General features: G+C 38.7%; 1 protein-coding gene across 11 annotated transcripts in view; it reads left to right on the plus strand.

Annotated features, from left to right (window-relative positions):
- The window catches only part of Asah2 (N-acylsphingosine amidohydrolase 2), a 116,457-nt gene extending 99,499 nt beyond the window's left edge, over positions 1-16,958 (plus strand). For all 11 annotated transcript variants that reach the window (XM_029472846.2, XM_085833999.1, XM_085834000.1 and 8 more), the window contains 3 exons: positions 1,596-1,655; positions 4,902-4,990; positions 16,583-16,958. In XM_029472846.2, coding sequence (XP_029328706.1) covers positions 1,596-1,655; positions 4,902-4,990; positions 16,583-16,772 — 339 coding nt within the window. In that variant the 3' untranslated portion in view covers positions 16,773-16,958. The remainder of the gene's footprint in view (positions 1-1,595; positions 1,656-4,901; positions 4,991-16,582) is intronic.
- The last annotated feature ends 1,381 nt before the right edge of the window (positions 16,959-18,339 follow it).

The following is an 18,339-nucleotide window of genomic DNA, read 5'->3' on the forward strand; positions in this document are numbered from 1 at the left end:
TGTGTTTGTTGTTGTTGTTGTTTGATGTCCCACTGAGTTTAATCAGCACCATCTATGTGATCATGGATATAGAATTAGACAACAGATCCTGTTGGACCCGCCAGTGGGTATATATCTGAAGATAAAGACTGATCATCACCCAGTCAATAAATAAATAGCCACTGCTTTAGAAGGAATGCTTGGGCCCCGTGAGAACCCACCCATTTCTCAATTGACAGTTGGCAGGTCCAGTCTTGTGCAGGTCCAGTGCAGCTCACAAGTCCACATTGCAATGGCTATGTCATACCCTGAAAATAGCATTCCACAGTCTCTTCCCTATCTTCTGGCTCTTACATTCTTTCTACCACTCCTTCTGCAATATTACATGAACCTTCCTGGGAAAGGTATAAATATCCTTTTTACAGCTAAGAACTCAGCTGTTTCTTTTTTCCTTTTTTTCTTTTTTGTTTTGTTTTCTTTTGTTGTTTTTGTTTTTGTCTCAGCACCTTGAGCAGCCAAGACTTTGCCATACACTATTCATTGTATAGAGAGGCTTCTCTGATTAAAACTAAGAGAAGCACTTGTCTATATTTACTTACATCAGTGTTCTTGAAAGCAGTTTGACACACTGTCAATCTTGATGGTAGGCATGAACATTTTGGGGGAAGGGGATCCAGGTCTGTATAAAATGAAGAAAGAGAGGGGTTGAAGGGAAGATACAGCACTTAGGAGTGTGCACTTCTCTTCTAGGGGCCATGAGTTTGGTTTCCAGCACCCATGACTGGTGGCTCACAGCCACTTATGACTCTAGTTCCAGAGGAATTGAAGGCATCTAGCCTCTGTAGGCACCTACTCACATGCAGAGGGACAGACAAATAGGCAGGCAGGCATGCACACACACACACACACACACACACACACACACACTCACAATTAAAAATGAAACAAATCTTTAAGGAAACTCAGAGAGTGAGCTCACTGCTGCCTTGACTTGCACTTTTGAATTGTGAGCCAGAGCAGGCTCTTTCTCCCTAAGGCTGTTTCTGTCCCATTATTTTATCATAGGAATAGGAAAAGAAACTAAGATAGCTATACAGTTGGCAAAGATTTGTTGCATCCGGTAAATGCCTCTTTACTCTGTGGACGGTTTTCTTTGCTGTGCAAAAGAAACTTTCTAATTTCCTGCAATCTCATTTGTTAGTTTAGGGATTATTTCCTGTGCTGTTGGAGGTCATGTTTGAGGCTGCCTTTTCTCCAGTTAATGTGTTGACACCTTTGTCAATGATTGGGTGACTCTAGTTGTGTGTGTTTACTTCTGATTCCTCTGTGGTCTATGTGTCTATTTTAAGACAGGGTTCTGTAATATAAGTTGAAGCCCTTTTCATGTGTTATCACATTGAAAATTATAGCTCTGGATCTTAATTTATTAGAATCTGAGAATCTGCCAAAGTCAAATTCTTTGGATCTGATTCTTAACAAACTTAGAAGGAATCACTTAATGAAATAGTGTGGAATGTGTACAGCATCTAGGGTGTTGGAACATAGAGCAGACAGTGTTTCCAATCTGAATAGAGAGGCTTAATTTAGATTTAATTCAATGCCATTTTTATTTCCAGGGAGAAGTGGTTGAAGTTATATTTGTAGGCGCTAACCCAAAGAATTCAGCAGAGAACCAGGTGAGCATCGCTGTGTTCCACATTTATACCAAGTTTCCCTTCACTTTACAGGAGACATCGCACATCCAAACATATATCAGGGTTTTTTTTTTTTCTTTTACTTTATTTGTGGAGGTGGGGAAATGTTCAGTGGGTACAGGTAGGGTGGAATTGGATGTGGAGATCAGAAGATTTAATCAACTTCTTCTAGTGCCACGTGTAGAATAACTCCTCCAAGACTACACTGCTTCCACAGAAGATATGGATTCAGAGACATTCTCACTTACATATTTAAATTTAGAACTTACTAAGTTTGTTAACTTATTGAAAGGGCCAAAAAAAAGGACATGTTTTCCCTGCCTTTTGGGGGACTTTCTAACCCCTCCAGCATTGCTACCCAACTCTTCTGTTAAGATGTGATCACACACTGGAACCTGCCCCGAGGTTCTGGCCCATCTGCTGTTTGTTATTTTACATTATCCATTTTCCTGTTCTTTACTCTTGCAACAATAAAATGTTTATTTATTAATCTTGAAAAATATATGGCCAATGTAAAAATAAACAGCATATTTAGAAAATAGAACATGCAAGTGCCTCTCTTCCCATAAACCTATTTTAGAGTTATTATTGTTAATAATTTCTTATAAGGCATATCTTTTTTTGCTTTTATTATATGTTATACACACACATATACACATTATGTCTAGAAATGAGATGAGTTTAATTTTCTGTAATTTCCTTAGAATTGTCTTATGTCCACACAAACAATAAATAATAGCACAGGTTCTGTCTATAAAAATCTGAGCAAACGGATACAGTGGCACAGATTGGTAATCCCATTTATTGGGAAGCAGAGGTGAGATATCAATAGTTGAATGCCAGCCATCGCCAGATACAGTGGCACAGATTTGTTATCCCAGAACTTGGGAAGTAGAGGTGAGATATCACTATTTAGATGCCAGCTACTGCTATATGTCAGCATTGACTTACAAACTAAGGAAATTAGATGGCAAAGTGACGCAATTTGTAAATATGTTTGTTACCAAGCCTGTGGAAGCTGAGTTCACTACCAGAAATCCACATAGAGGAAGGAGAGACTCGATGCTCACAAGCTCTCCTCTGGCCTTGACATGAGTTCTGTGGCATGCACACACCTCTCACACTACGTGCTCAATAACATAAATAAAGTAAACACACATTTTAAAGGGCTCAACAAAGTAAAAGAAGATAACAAACCATGACCACAAACTCCCTACAAAGTTTGAAGAAACATTTTAGAGGAAAGCAGGTATATGGAATATGGAAGTGTCTTTTTGCTTGCTTCCTTCCTCTTACTGAGGATGTAGACATTAAATTGTAAGCCATTCTCCTTGGGGTCCATAATCACTTATAATCCAAATTGTTTTCTTCCCAAATGAGCTGTGTCATTTCTGTCTATTCAAATGTCATTACTTTCATGGTAGACTTGTGGCAATATAATATCATCGCATATAAGGTTTGGGAGAAGTGTTCTAATGTTTGGGCAGTCAGTATACACCTGTAGCCAGGCCCTACCAGAACATCTGCATGCTTGTAACACTGCTTTCTGAAGACATCAAAATGCTGAATCAAGCCCAACATCCACAGGGTACTTCCATTGCCATTGTGAGAGCAGGATGATAACAGCATGGTAATGAGAGGAGATTTCATTTCTCACAATACTCTGAGATGGTACAAAACAATGTGTAGAGCTCTTTGATCATCTGCAAATATCAATTATTATCTCTAGTTGCTGAACAACTGTAGTCTACAAGTATTAGTCTAGATGCTTTGTATATGCTATTACATGCATCTAATTGAGTCTTCACTGCTATCCAGTAGCTTTTCTTATTGTCCTTACTTGGTGCATGAGGAAACTCAGTGGCAGAACATTCAATTTGACTAAAATTGTACCTGTAAGAGATTACGATAGGGAGGTAGGGAAAAGTTAATCACAAGCTTTGTCCCTGATTGTTTGGAGACCTAAGTATATTTTCCAATCTGTATTCTAGACTTAGTTATTAGGGACCATCAGACCTACTACTTCATCTGATCCCTCTCACGCAATGCCATTATGCCCTGAATGTGCAGAAACAGATCTCTTGATTAGCCATCATGATTATGAGCCTATTTTTATTAAAGTATCATATATCAATCAAATGATTGGAGAATTGTTTTAAACAATGACTTGACCAAAATATAAATAAGTAATCCATTTATCAAAGTTATATGAAGACGTGTAAATGGCAGGTATAAAGGGTTGTGAAGAGTAACTTAGGCACAGCTCCTATTTGTGTGTGTGTTCATGTCGATGTGTACATACATGTGAGCTGTGGATGCATGCACATGTAGGCCAAAGACCAACATTGGCTCTCTCCTTCATTTGCTCTCTATTTATTTATTTTTTGAGACAGAGTTTCTCACTGAACTTGGAGTCTTAAGGTGGCTAGCCGGTGAGCTTTGGGGGTTCCCTGTCTCCACCCTCCCAGTACTGGGACGATAGGCACCTCTGCCATGTGCCTGTGAGCTCTGTGCATCCGAACTCTGGTCCTTGTGTTCCCCCAGCAAGCAACTGATCCATTTCCACTGCCCCACAAGGCCTACCTTTAAGGGAGGCAGTCTAAACGTCTTGATAGTAGTGGACACATGGCCATTTTTATTTATTAGCTTTGTCATATTATTCAAATCTCTCCTTTATTTGAGGCTGGACTCTTGGTCTGAAACCAATGCTTTATTAGTTATCTTTCAGTATAGAAACACAGTCTGTTTATGTTATAGTTTCTAGGCATCTATTATTAGTGGAGGTGTCTTTAGAACCCTAGGACAGGGGCAATTTATGAGTTTTTTACCTGTTTGACTGAGGAAGGCATGGAAACTAATAATTCAGTTACCCAAAGGCAGAGTTGAAGTCCCATTCCCTTGCTGATTAGAGAAAAATCTTTCACTCTTAATCTTGACTTAAGTCTTTTTAAAATCTCATTTCATGTTGAATTTCTTCTCAGCTCTAATTTGCTGTGAACACCATAATTATGCTTTTTTAAAATTCCTAAACTTCCATTTTATTTGAGGGAGGGTAACTGTTATTCTGAAGACACTGAATACAGGGGTTATCTAGTTATTTGGGTAAAATCCTAGTGTGTGCGCACAGCAGCAGGCATGACTGGATTGCTGTGTATCAAGGAGAGACAGTGCAGACCGGACCTCCCTGTAACTGCTTGAGCTTGATAAGTGGTGTTAATTGTATTTCAGACCCATCAAACCTTCCTCACTGTGGAGAAATACGAGGACTCTGTAGCCGACTGGCAGATCATGTATAACGATGCCTCCTGGGAGACGAGGTAAACATGTCTATTGATCATTTGTCTTGGAAGCTTTGAAAACAGTTGCTTCACAATATAGGAAGGACAAACTAAAAGACTTCTCAATACATAATATTAATCATACCAAATTCCCAAGGCTCCTTCTAGCCACATTTAACAGATTTATTAGGCCCCATTTTGACTGTCTTGACTGGAAGCAGCATAGTGCAGCTTTCTTTAGGATTAGGTACTAATGGGGTGTTAGCTGCCATCCTTTGGCTTTATTTCAGTGGTGTAGTAGGTGGATCTAGATTCTGGCACATAGTAAGAAGGTGCCATATCTCTGAGCTATGGACCCAGACAAGCTTCCACGGACTTCAGTTTTCCCTGGTCACAGGGATTCCTGGAAAGACTAGCCAGCCTTTTTGTAAACTGATGGAGAAGTGAGCTGGGTGAAGGAGTTGAGATGATTCTGTAGAGTTCATTGTAGAGGTCCAGTGTAGAGGTCCATTGTACCTCCTTGCTTAGGTTTACTCCTATATATTTTATTTCCTTTGACTCTCTTGTGAATATGGGAGTGTGTTTGTGATCTCTTTCTCAGCATGTATTGGTGGTATTTACAAAAGCTTTTAGATTTTCCTAAGTTGATTTTGTATACTGCCACGTGGCTGAAATTGTTGATTGTTTTGAGAAGGTATCTTGTGAAATCTCTTTTGGCATCTCTTATGTATCATAGCATATCATCTACAAGGAGGAATAACTTGACTCCCTTCCCCACGCCCATATGTACTTATGTAATGTCTCTCTCTTCCTTATTGCTCTAACTAGTGGTTAGAGCATGATATTGAAAGTGAGTTGGAAGAGTGGGCAGCCCTTTCTCATGCCTGATTTTAGTGGAATCGTTTCAAGTTCTCTCCATAATTTAGGATGATGTCCGCTGTGAATTTGTCATGTATAGCCTTTATTATGTTGAGTTTTGTCCCCCTGGTACTTCTTTCTCTAGGATTTTTATCAGGAGGTATGTTCATTTTTGTCAAAGGCATGTTCCGTATCTATTGAGATGATCATGCCTTTTTGTTTTTAAGTTTACTTACGTGATTGATTATATTTATTGACTTATGCTAGGTATGTTTAACCATTCCTGCATCTTGGGGATAAAGCCAACTTGATTGTTGAGGATAATCTTTTTGATATGTGTCTATATTTGGTTTGTAGTGTTTTACTGAGGATTTAAATCAACTATGTTCACCAGGGATATTGTTTTCATTTGTTTCATTGTGTCTTTATCTGGTTTTGGTATTACCATGATGCTGACTTCTTAGAAGGAGTTTGAGAGGTGTCTTAGTTAGAGGGTTTTACTGCTGTGAACAGACACCATGACCAAGGCAGCTTTTTTTTTTAATTTTTAATATTTTTTATTACATATTTTCCTCAATTACATTTCCAATGCTATCCCAAAAGTCCCCCATAGCGCCCCCCACTTCCCTACCCACCCATTCCCATTCTTTTGACCCTGGCATTCCCCTATATTGGGGCATATAAAGTTTGCAAGTCCAATGGGGCTCTCTTTCCAGTGATGGCCGACTAGGCCATCTTTCGATACATATGCAGCTAGAGACAAGAGCTCCGGGATACTGGTTAGTTCATCATGTTGTTCCAACTATGGGGTTGCAGATCCCTTTAGCTCCTTGGGTACTTTCTCTAGCTTCTCCATTGGGAGCCCTGTGATACATCCAATAGCTGACTGTGAGCATCCACTCCTGTGTTTGCTAGGCCCCGGCATCGTCTCACAAGAGACAGCTATATTTGGGTCCTTTCAGCAAAATCTTGCTAGTGTATACAATGGTGTCAGCGTTTAGAAGCTGATTATGGGATGGATCCCTGGATACGGCAGTCTCTAGATGGTCCATCCTTTCATCACAGCTCGAAACTTTGTCTCTGTAACTCCTTCCATGGGTGTTTTGTTCCCAATTCTAAGAAGGGGCACAGTGTCCACATTTGGGTCTTCATTCTTCTTGAGTTTCATGCGTTTAGCAAATTGTATCTTATATCTTGGGTATCCTAAGTTTTGGGCTAATATCCACTTATCAGTGAATACATATTGTGTGAGTTCCTTTGTGATTGTGTTACCTCACTCAAGATGATGCCCTCCAGGTCCATCCATTTGGCTAGGAATTTCATAAATTCATTCTTTTTAATAGCTGAGTAGTACTCCATTGTGTAAATGTACCATAATTTCTGTATCCATTCCTCTGTTGAGGGACATCTGGGTTCTTTCCAGCTTCTGGCTATTATAAATAGGGCTGCTATGAACATAGTGGAGCATGTGTCCTTCTTACCGGTTGGGACATCTTCTGGATATATGCCCAGGAGAGGTATTGCTGGATCCTCCGGTAGTACTATGTCCAATTTTCTGAGGAACCGCCAGACTGATTTCCAGAGTGGTTGTACAAGCTTGCAATCCCACCAACAATGGAGGAGTGTTCCTCTTTCTCCACATCCTCGCCAGCATCTGCTGTCACCTGAATTTTTGATCTTAGCCATTCTGACTGGTGTGAGGTGGAATCTCAGGGTTGTTTTGATTTGCATTTCCCTGATGATTAAGGATGTTGAACATTTTTTCAGGTGCTTCTCTGCCATTCAGTATTCTTCAGGTGAGAATTCTTTGTTCAGTTCTGAGCCCCATTTTTTAATGGGGTTATTTGACTTTCTGGAGTCCACCTTCTTGAGTTCCTTATATATATTGGATATTAGACCCTTATCTGATTTAGGATAGGTAAAGATCCTTTCCCAATCTGTTGGTGGTTTTTTTGTCTTATTGATGGTGTCTTTTGCCTTGCAGAAGCTTTGCAGTTTCATGGGGTCCCACTTGTCAATTCTCGATCTTACAGCACAAGCCATTGCTGTTCTATTCAAGAATTTTTCCCCTGTGCCCATATCTTCAAGGCTTTTCCCCACTTTCTCCTCTATAAGTTTCAGTGTCTCTGGTTTTATGTGAAGTTCCTTGATCCACTTAGACTTGACCTTAGTACAAGGAGATAGGAATGGATCGATTCGCATTCTTCTACATGATAACAACCAGTTGTGCCAGCACCATTTGTTGAAAATGCTGTCTTTCTTCCACTGGATGGTTTTAGCTCCCTTGTCGAAGATCAAGTGACCATAGGTGTGTGGGTTCATTTCTGGGTCTTCAATTCTATTCCATTGGTCTATTTGTCTGTCACTATACCAGTACCACACAGTTTTTATCACAATTGCTCTGTAGTAAAGCTTTAGGTCTGGCATGGTGATTCCACCAGAGGTTCTTTTATCCTTGAGAAGACTTTTTGCTATCCTAGGTTTTTTGTTATTCCAGATGAATTTGCAGATTGCACTTTCTAATTCGTTGAAGAATTGATTTGGAATTTTGATGGGGATTGCATTGAATCTGTAGATTGCTTTTGGCAAGATAGCCATTTTTAAAATGTTGATCCTGCCAATCCATGAGCATGGGAGATCTTTCCATCTTCTGAGATCTTCTATAATTTCTTTCTTCAGAGACTTGAAGTTTTTATTATACAGATCTTTCACTTCCTTAGTTAGAGTCACGCCAAGATATTTTATATTATTTGTGACTATTGAGAAGGGTTTTGTTTCCCTAATTTCTTTCTCAGCCTGTTTATTCTTTGTGTAGAGAAAGGCCATTGATTTGTTTGAGTTAATTTTATATCCAGCTACTTCACCAAAGCTGTTTATCAGGTTTAGGAGTTCTCTGGTGGAATTTTTAGGGTCACTTATATATACTATCATATCATCTGCAAAAAGTGATATTTTGACTTCATCTTTTCCAATTTGTATCCCTTTGATCTCCTTTTGTTGTCGAATTGCTCTGGCTAGGACTTCAAGTACTATGTTGAATAGGTAAGGAGAAAGTGGACAGCCTTGTCTAGTCCCTGATTTTAGAGGGATTGCTTCCAGCTTCTCACCATTTACTTTGATGTTGGCTACTGGTTTGCTGTAGATTGCTTTTATCATGTTTAGGTATGGGCCTTGAATTCCTGATCTTTCCAAGACTTTTATCAGGAATGGGTGTTGGATCTTGTCAAATGCTTTTTCCGCATCTAACGAGATGACCATGTGGTTTTTGTCTTTGAGTTTGTTTATATAGTGGATTACGTTGATGGATTTCCGTATATTGAACCATCCCTGCATCCCTGGGATGAAACCTACTTGGTCAGGATGGATGATTGTTTTGATGTGTTCTTGGATTCGGTTAGCAAGAACTTTATTGAGGATTTTTGCATCAATATTCATAAGGGATATTGGTCTGAAGTTTTCTATTTTTGTTGGGTCTTTTTGTGGTTTAGGTATCAGAGTAATTGTGGCTTCATAGAATGAGTTGGGTAGAGTACCTTCTGTTTCTATTTTGTGGAATAGTTTGTGAAGAACTGGGATTAGATCTTCTTTGAAGGTCTGATAGAACTCTGCACTAAACCCATCTGGTCCTGGGCTTTTTTTGGTTGGGAGACTATTAATGACTGCTTCTATTACTTTGGGGGATATAGGGCTGTTTAGATCATTAACCTGATCTTGGTTCAACTTTGGTACCTGGTATCTGTCTAGGAACTTCTCCATTTCATCCAGGTTCTCCAGTTTTGTTGAGTATAGCCTTTGGTAGAAGGATCTGATGGTGTTTTGGATGTCTTCAGGATCTGTTGTTATGTCTCCTTTTTCATTTCTGATTTTGTTAATTAGAATGCTTTTCCTGTGCCCTCTAGTGAGTCTGGCTAAGGGTTTATCTATCTTGTTGATTTACTCAAAGAACCAGCTCCTTGATTGGTTGATTCTTTGAATAGTTCTTCTTGTTTCCACTTGGTTGATTTCAACCCTGAGTTTGATTATTTCCTGCCGTCTACTCCTCTTGGGTGAATTTGCTTCCTTTTGTTCTAGTGCTTTTAGGTGTGTTGTCAAGTTGCTAATGTGTGCTCTCTCTAGTTTCTTTTTGGAGGCACTCAGAGCTATGAGTTTTCCTCTTAGAAATGCTTTCATTGCGTCCCATAAGTTTGGGTATGTTGTGGCTTCATTTTCATTGAACTCTAAAAAGTCCTTAATTTCTTTCTTTATTCCTTCCTCGACCAAGGTATCATTGAGAAGAGTGTTGTTCAGTTTCCACGTGAATGTTGGCTTTCTATTATTTATTTTGTTATTGAAGATCAGCCTTAGTCCATGGTGATCTGATAGGATGCATGGGACAATTTCAATATTTTTGTATCTGTTGAGGCCTGTTTTGTGACCAATTATGTGGTCAATTTTGGAGAAGGTACCATGAGGTGCTGAGAAGAAGGTATATCCTTTTGTTTTAGGGTAAAATGTTCTGTAGATATCTGCCAGATCCATTTGATCCATAACTTCTGTTAGTTTCACTGTGTCCCTGTTTAGTTTCTGTTTCCATGATCTGTCCATTGGTGAAAGTGGTGTGTTGAAGTCTCCCACTATTATTGTATGAGGTGCAATGTGTGCTTTGAGATTTACTAAAGTTTCTTTAATGAATGAGGCTGCCTTTGTATTTGGAGCATAGATATTCAGGATTGATAGTTCCTTTTGGAGGATTTTACCTTTGATGAGTATGAAGTGCCCCTCCCTGTCTTTTTTGATGACTTTGGGTTGGAAGTCAATCTTATCAGATATTAGAATGGCTACTCCAGCTTGTTTCTTCATACCATTTGCTTGGAAAATTGTTTTCCAGCCTTTCATTCTGAGGTAGTTTCTATCTTTTTCTCTGAGATGAGTTTCCTGTAAGCAGCAAAATGTTGGTTCTTGTTTGTGTATCCAGTTTGTTAGTCTATGTCTTTTTATCGGGGAGTTGAGTCCATTGATATTAAGAGATATTAAGGAAAAGTAATTGTTGTTTCCTGTTATTTTTGTTGTTAAAGTTGGCATTCTGTTCTTGTGGCTGTCTTCTTTTAGGTTTGTTGAGGGATTACCTTCTCGTTGTTTCTAGGGCGTGGTTCCCGTCCTTGTATGGGTTTTTTTCTGTTATTATCCTTTGAAGGGCTGGATTCCTGGAGAGATAATGTGTGAATTTGGTTTTGTTGTGGAATACTTTGGTTTCTCCATCTATGTTAATTGAGAGTTTGGCTGGGTGTAGTAGCCTGGGCTGGAATTTGTGTTCTTTTAGTGTCTGTATAACATCTGTCCAGGATCTTCTGGCTTTCATAGTCTCTGGTGAAAAATCTGGTGTAATTCTGATAGGCTTGCCTTTATATGTTACTTGGCCTTTTTCTCTTACTGCTTTTAGTATTCTATCTTTATTTAGTGCATTTGTTGTTCTGATTATTATGTGTCGGGAGGTATTTCTTTTCTGGTCCAGCCTATTTGGAGTTCTGTAGGCTTCTTGTATGTTCATGGGCATCTCTTTCTTTAGATTTGGGAAGTTTTCTTCTTAATTTTGTTGAAGATGTTTGCTGGTCCTTTGAGTTGAAAATCTTCATTCTCATCCACTCCTATTATCTGTAGGTTTGGTCTTCTCATTGTGTCCTGGATTTCCTGGATGTTTTGAGTTAGGATCTTTTTGCATTTTCCATTTTCCTTGATTGTTGTGCAGATGTTCTCTATGGAATCTTCTGCACCTGAGATTCTCTCTTCCATCTCTTGTATTCTGTTGCTGATGCTTGCATCTATGGTTCCAGATTTCTTTCCTAGGGTTTCTATCTCCAGTGTTGCCTCATTTTGGGTTTTCTTTATTGTGTCTACTTCCCTTTTTAGGTCTAGTATGGTTTTGTTCATTTCCATCATCTGATTGGATGTGTTTTCCTGTTTTTCTTTAAGGACTTCTACCTGTTTGATTGTGTTATCCTGTTTTTCTTTAAGGACTTCTACCTGTTTGATTGTGTTATCCTGTTTTTCTTTAAGGACTTCTACCTGTTTGATTGTGTTATCCTGTTTTTCTTTAAGGACTTGTAACTCTTTAGCCATGTTCTCCTGTAGTTCTTTAAAGTCCTTCTTGATGTCCTCTACCATCATCATGAGATATGCTTTTAAATCCAGGTCTAGCTTTTCAGGTGTGTTGGGGTGCCCTGGACTGGGCGAAGTGGGAGTGCTGTGTCCTGATGATGGTGAGTGGTCTTGGTTTCTGTTAGTAAGATTCTTACGTTTACCTCTCGCCATCTGGTAATCTCTGGAGTTGTTATAGTTGTCTCTGTTCAGAGGTTGTTCTTCTGGTGATTCTGAGTAAAGTCTGTCAGCAGACCTGGGAGACAGGCTCTCTCTTCTGAGTTTCAGTGGTTAGAGCACTCCCTGCTGACAAGCTTTCCTCTTAAAGGGAAGGTGTACAGATATCTGGCGTTTGGACCTCCTCCTGGCCGAAGAAGAAGGCCGAAAACAGGACCTTTCCCAGATGCTGTGTTGCTTTGGCAGGTCACAGAAGCTGTCAGCTTCTGTGGTGCACACTCTCAGCTGTGCAGACTAAGTTCCTAAGTTCAGTGGAGTCCTGGATCCAAGATGTGCTCCCTGCTCCTGAGGCAGAGGGCTCCTGTGCAGGGCAGACCACTGTCTTCCAGCTGGGAGGGTGCTGGATGTCTGCGGCCCCAAAAGGGTGCTGCCTCAGTGGCTCTGTGGCTCCCGCCTGTCCCAGAAGCTGTCTGCCTCTGTGGTCCTCACTCTCACCTGTGCAGACTAATTTCGGTGGAGTCCCGGAGCCAAGATGGAGCTCCCTGCAGGGCGGATCACTGTCCTCCGGCTGGGGACAAGGCAGCTTTTATAAGTACAACATTTAATTGGAGCTTGCATACAGGTTCAGAGGTTCAGTCCATTATCATCAAGATGGGAGCATGACAGGTTCCAGGCAGGCATAGCACAGGAAGAGCCAAGAGTTTCACGTCTTGTTCTGAAGACATACAAGAGAAGACTGGCATCCTCTGGAAGCTCTCAGAAAACCTCACTCCCACAGTGACATCCTCCAGCAAGGCCACACCTCTAAATTGTGCATCTCCCTGGGCCAAACATATTCAAACCACCTTAGGAGGGATCCTTCTTTTCCTGTTTTTGTTTTTATTTTTTTGAAGTGTTTGAGAAGGATTTGATGTAGATCTTTAAAATAGGATTCTGCTGGCCCTGGACCTTCCTTTTTTAGTTGGAAGGCATGTTATTATTCTTTTCATCACTTCATTATTTTGCATCTGTTTAAATTCTTGAGCTCTTCTTAAATTAGTTTAATTTTGGTGATTTTACCAAATCTAGAAATTTGTCCATTTTTTTTCCATTTTATAACTCAGTAGAGTACAGATTTTCAAGTATTCTTCCCTTAGAATATTCTGAATTCCTTTGGTGTCTATTTTCTATTGTTTCCTTGTTCATTTCTAAATGTTAATTTTTATTCCTTCCCTCCCTTCTTTTGGTTGTTGATCTTGTTTATCTTCTCAAAGAATCAGCTTTTAGATTTGTTGACTTTTTTGCTTGTTTGTTTCTATTTAGTGTCAGCCCTTGTTTTTATTATTTCTTGCCATCTAAGTGGGTTTGGGTTTGTTCCTGCTTTTCCAAACATTTGACATTCACCATTAAGTCACTTATTTGTACTCTTTCTATTTTATTGTTGTTTTCCTTTTTTGAGACAGGGCTTCTCTATGTAGCTCTGGCCATCCTGGAACTCACTCTGTAGACCAGGGCAGCCTCATGCTCACATAGATCCATGTGCCTGTGCCTGTCATGTGCTGGGATTAAAGGTGTGCACCACTATTACCAGATTGATTCATATATTATGTAAATGTAGATAATATAGATACTTTTAATGTGTCCTAGAGTTTTTGTTGTGTTTCATTTTCCAATAGTTGCAGATATTTAAATTTTTTCTTTTTTTTCTTTGACACATTCTTCAAGCAGAAATAAGTTATTTAATCTCCATGAATTGTGTACTTACTGGAGACTTGTTGCACTGTCTGCTAACTGTTATCACATTGTGGTTAGATAGAATACATGGCAATATGACAGCTTTAACGAATTTGTTAAGATTGGTTTTGCATCTCAATATTTGTTCTGTTTTAGAGAAACTTCCATGGGATACTGAGAAGAGTGTTTAATGTGGTGTGTCTATAGAATATTCTGTAGATATTCATTAGGTTTATTTGATGAATGATGCCATTTAATTCTGACAGTTTTCTTTTCTTTTCTTCCCTTTTCTTTTCTTTTCTTCCCTTTTCTTTTCTTTTCTTTTCTTCCCTTTTCTTTTCTTTTCTTTTCTTTCAGTACAGGTGGCTTGTCTACTGGGGACACTTTATTAAAATTGCCACCTAGTATTTGTTTGTTGTTAATCTGTGTCTTTAATTCCAATTCTATGATTTTTTAAAATTAGATGGACTAGAATTTGGTACATACAAATTTAAAATTATAATGTCTTCTTGGTTAGTCATTCCCTCGATTAGAATCAAGGGTCCTTATTTATTTCTTCTGGTTAGTTTTAGTACAGAGTCTACTTTTACAGACACTATGAAAGAAGTGCTTGCTTGATTTCCATGTCCCATATGCTTGGAAATGGTTTTTTCATCTTTTAACTTTAAAGATAAGACAAGTTTTTTTTAATAGACAACAGAAAGATGAATTTTGTTTCTTGTTTTTTTTTTTTTTGTTTTTGTTTTTGTTTTTGGAGACAGGGTTTCTATGTGTAGCCTTGGCTGTCCTGGAACTCACTTTGTAGACCAGGCTGGCCTCGAACTCAGAAATCCGCCTGCCTCTGCCTCCCGAGTGCTGGGATTAAAGGCGTGCGCCACCACGCCGGCTGAATTTTGTTTCTTAATTGGTTCAGCCAGGCTGTCTTGTGACTGAAGAGTTAAGCCATTAATAGTTAAAGTTATTGTTGAACGGTGTGTGTTGATTGCATAATATCATTTTGTTGTTTTTTGTTGGCTATGCTATTAAATATAATTCCTATATTAGTAATTATAACCTTATCTGTTCTCTTTCAACCGTCTCTTGGCTATGATTATTCTTCTCTTGAATCTGAAGTATTGCTTCTGGTATACTGTTTAGGATTGGTTTAGTGAACAAGAGCCTTTTTGTATTTTGGAAAGGTTTTCTTTCTCCATTCTTCTATGGCAGATAGATTTTTCTGGGTATAGTAGTCTAGGTTGGTAGTTATAGTCTTTAGAACTTGGAATGTATTGCTTCATATTTTTTTGGTTCTTGAAGTTTGCATTGTGAAATTCGAGGTTGTACAGCTAGGGTTTCCTTCATATTTCACTAGTGTGTTTTTTCCCTTATATCTTTTAATGCTCACCTTTTGATTCTTGTATTAGTGTTTGAACAATGATATGCCATAATGAGTTTCTTTACTGGTCTTGTTTATTTTCTGTTCTGTGTGCTTCTTCTAGCTATATCACTGTGTCTTTCCTTAGTCTGGGCAAGTTTTCTTTTATTATCTTGTTGAACATCATGGCTATTCCATTGACCTGAAATTCTCTTCATCTATGCCTACAATTTGAAAATGTGTTCTTTTTTCTGGTATTCCATAGTTTTTGATTACCTTTTCCCCCTTTTTTTCATATACTTTGTTAGTGTAGTCTAATACCTTTACCTTCAAGTCCTAATATTCTATATCATGCTTGATCCATTCATTCAACTAGTAAAGTTTCCTTTGAGTTTTTCCTTGGGTTATTCAGATTATTATCAGATGCATCTCTATCTTTAGCCTGAGTTCTCTTTCATGTTTCTATATATTTATTGAATTCAGCATTGAAGTTCTGAATTGTTGTCATTGTGTGTGTGTTTTGAGCATCACTTAGGCACCCATTCTCTTTAAGTTCTTTGGTTTGTTTCTTTGTCTTTTCTTTTTTTTTTTTTTTTAAAGATTTATTTATTTATTATATGTAAGTACACTGTAGCTGTCTTCAGACACTCCAGAAGAGGGAGCCAGATCTCGTTACGGATGGTTGTTAGCCACCATGTGGTTGCTGGGATTTGAACTCTGGACCTTCGGAAGAGCAGTCGGGTGCTCTTACCCACTGAGCCATCTCACCAGCCCTCTTTGTGTTTTCTTTAAAGTCTTTGAGTTCTTGGATGAAGTTAATGATTGTTCATCAAACATTGTGTCTTGAGGATTACCCATGTAATTATCATTGGAGAACATTTCTATAGGACTGTTGGATTTCAGAGAAGGACAAACTGTCTTGCTCTTTCACATTGATTGGGTATTTGTGATGAGACCCGGGCATGTGGACTTCTTCAGTTGGTTTTATGTCTAATGTGGACACAAACAGGCTGGGACAGAGCATAGGATGTGCAAGCTGGGCCAATCCTGAAAGTGGTCCATAGTGCAGGTATGATAGAATCAAGTAGTATAGGGGAACTTGGACTCATGCACATTCTTTCCAAAGCTTGGGGGTTATGGGCCAGATGGATGTGGCTGTCTAGACTAGGCTGAGGCATTAGGTGTGGGACTCAGAGTAGATTTGGGGACTGAAGAAGATGTTAGAAGAGTGAACTTACTTAGTAAGGCCCTGGCATAAGGTGGGCACTGCAAACTGGGCCACGAGGTTAAACGTTGTATATCAGCAGGTTGAACTCATCTGGTAGGTAAGAGGCCTGGGCTTGCATTCAGGATGAAAAATCGCACATTTTAAAGAGCAATGTTGTATCTTTTTATTATTTGTTTTCTATTAACAGGTTTTATTGGCACAAAGGAATACTGGGTCTGAGCAATGCAACAATATACTGGCATATTCCAGATACTGCCTACCCTGGAATCTACAGAATAAGATATTTTGGACACAATCGGAAGCAGGAACTTCTGAAGCCTGCTGTTATACTAGCATTTGAAGGAATTTCTTCTCCTTTTGAAGTTGTCACGACTTAGTGAAAAGTTGACAGATATTGAAGAAAAGCTTTTCTCTGTGCACATTATAGAGTGATCAGAGAAATGTGAACTACCAGTTTAATTTCTGTAATTGTCTCTGTTTGGGGGACAGGTCGTTTATTGCTAATGGGACAGAGGTATGTGTTTGTATTGTTGTATGATTATGAGTATGCATGCTAACAGGAAGAGAGAGGGAGGAGGGAGGGAGGAGGGGGAGGGAGGGAAGAAAGGAGGGAGAGGGAGAGTGAGAGAATGAGAGAGAGAGAGAGTGAGAGAGAGAGAGAGAAAGAGAGTTATTAGTGAGCAAGAGAATATGAGAGAAGGACCACTGACAACCAAATACCTTGTGATCTTTATCCTAAAGCATGATTTTCCTTGAAGCTCTGTGGTTGTTTAAGAGATAATTCCCTCTAATATGAAATCCCTGAAATATAATGACAGTATTTGAAGATATGTGAATAATGTTTATCCTATTTATTTATAGACTTACTAAATGAGAACACTAGAGAACTTTCTAGAAGTCCTCTAGAATGATACTTGATTTTACAGACAGGAAAAGGAGGTTTGATTCTCTTTAGGTTAGAATAAGGTTAGTATATTTTTCCCTAGTCATATTTACAAAATACCATGTAACTTTACTACAAATATTTGAGCCCAGCTAAAATATACCTAGAAAATTAGCATACCAGTTTTTTGTTTTGTTTTGTTTTTGCATTCAAACAAGCATAGTCCTTCTGACAAGTCGCTTTAGAATGGATCTGCCTGGCTCAGGGTTATTGTTCATGCCCAGATCATTTCTGGAATTACCTCCAGAGTCCAACTATGCGAATGTCACTTGCAGTGCTTTGATTTATGCCTTGTATTCCTCAAAGTGTCCTTATCCTACTAAGTCACACCTCTTCCTCCCAACATTTACTCTAAATGATTTTTAATGTTTTCGCCAATCAAATGTACCTCACATTACAAAGCTTTGCCTTGAATGTAGATTTTAAAACAAAGTGTTAAGGCTGGAAATGTAGTTATCAAAGAGGAAGTTTTAAATGTATCTGTCTGTTCTTTTATCAGCTACTCCCTCCCTCATGGTTCCTTTGAATCATTGAATAGTTATTTAAACCCACATATCCAATATTGTACTCATTCCTGGGTCTTCACAGTTACAGACATCATATTGAGATGATTGGGTAGACAACTCCTTTGAAGGACAAAGTAAATATTTAATGAGAAATATAGATTCTGGAGAGGCATTTGAAAATCACAAATGTTTATGTCTCAATTTCGTGTTTACCAGGCTGGGTATTCTGATTTGGGAGGAAAGCAGCCCCAAATGATTTTTAAATATCAATCTGAAAGTAATGTTTTAGAAATTATGATCTCAACAGTCTAATTAATGAGATGGAACAATGTAACCTGAATTGTCTGGAAGTTCTAGCTGCGTTTAAAATTATGTAAGTTAACTAAAGCCAATTTTTGAACCCCAGTCATAATTTTGTAGGTAGGTAAAAAGAGCATTTTAGGAGGAAACCGAACTTCATTTCAAAACTAAATTTGTTTTAAAAGAACAATATTG

Source organism: Mus caroli, unplaced genomic scaffold (genome assembly GCF_978045245.1).
Source record: "Mus caroli unplaced genomic scaffold, Mus_caroli_1 scaffold_20, whole genome shotgun sequence".
In the NCBI taxonomy this organism is placed as follows: domain Eukaryota; kingdom Metazoa; phylum Chordata; class Mammalia; order Rodentia; family Muridae; genus Mus; species Mus caroli.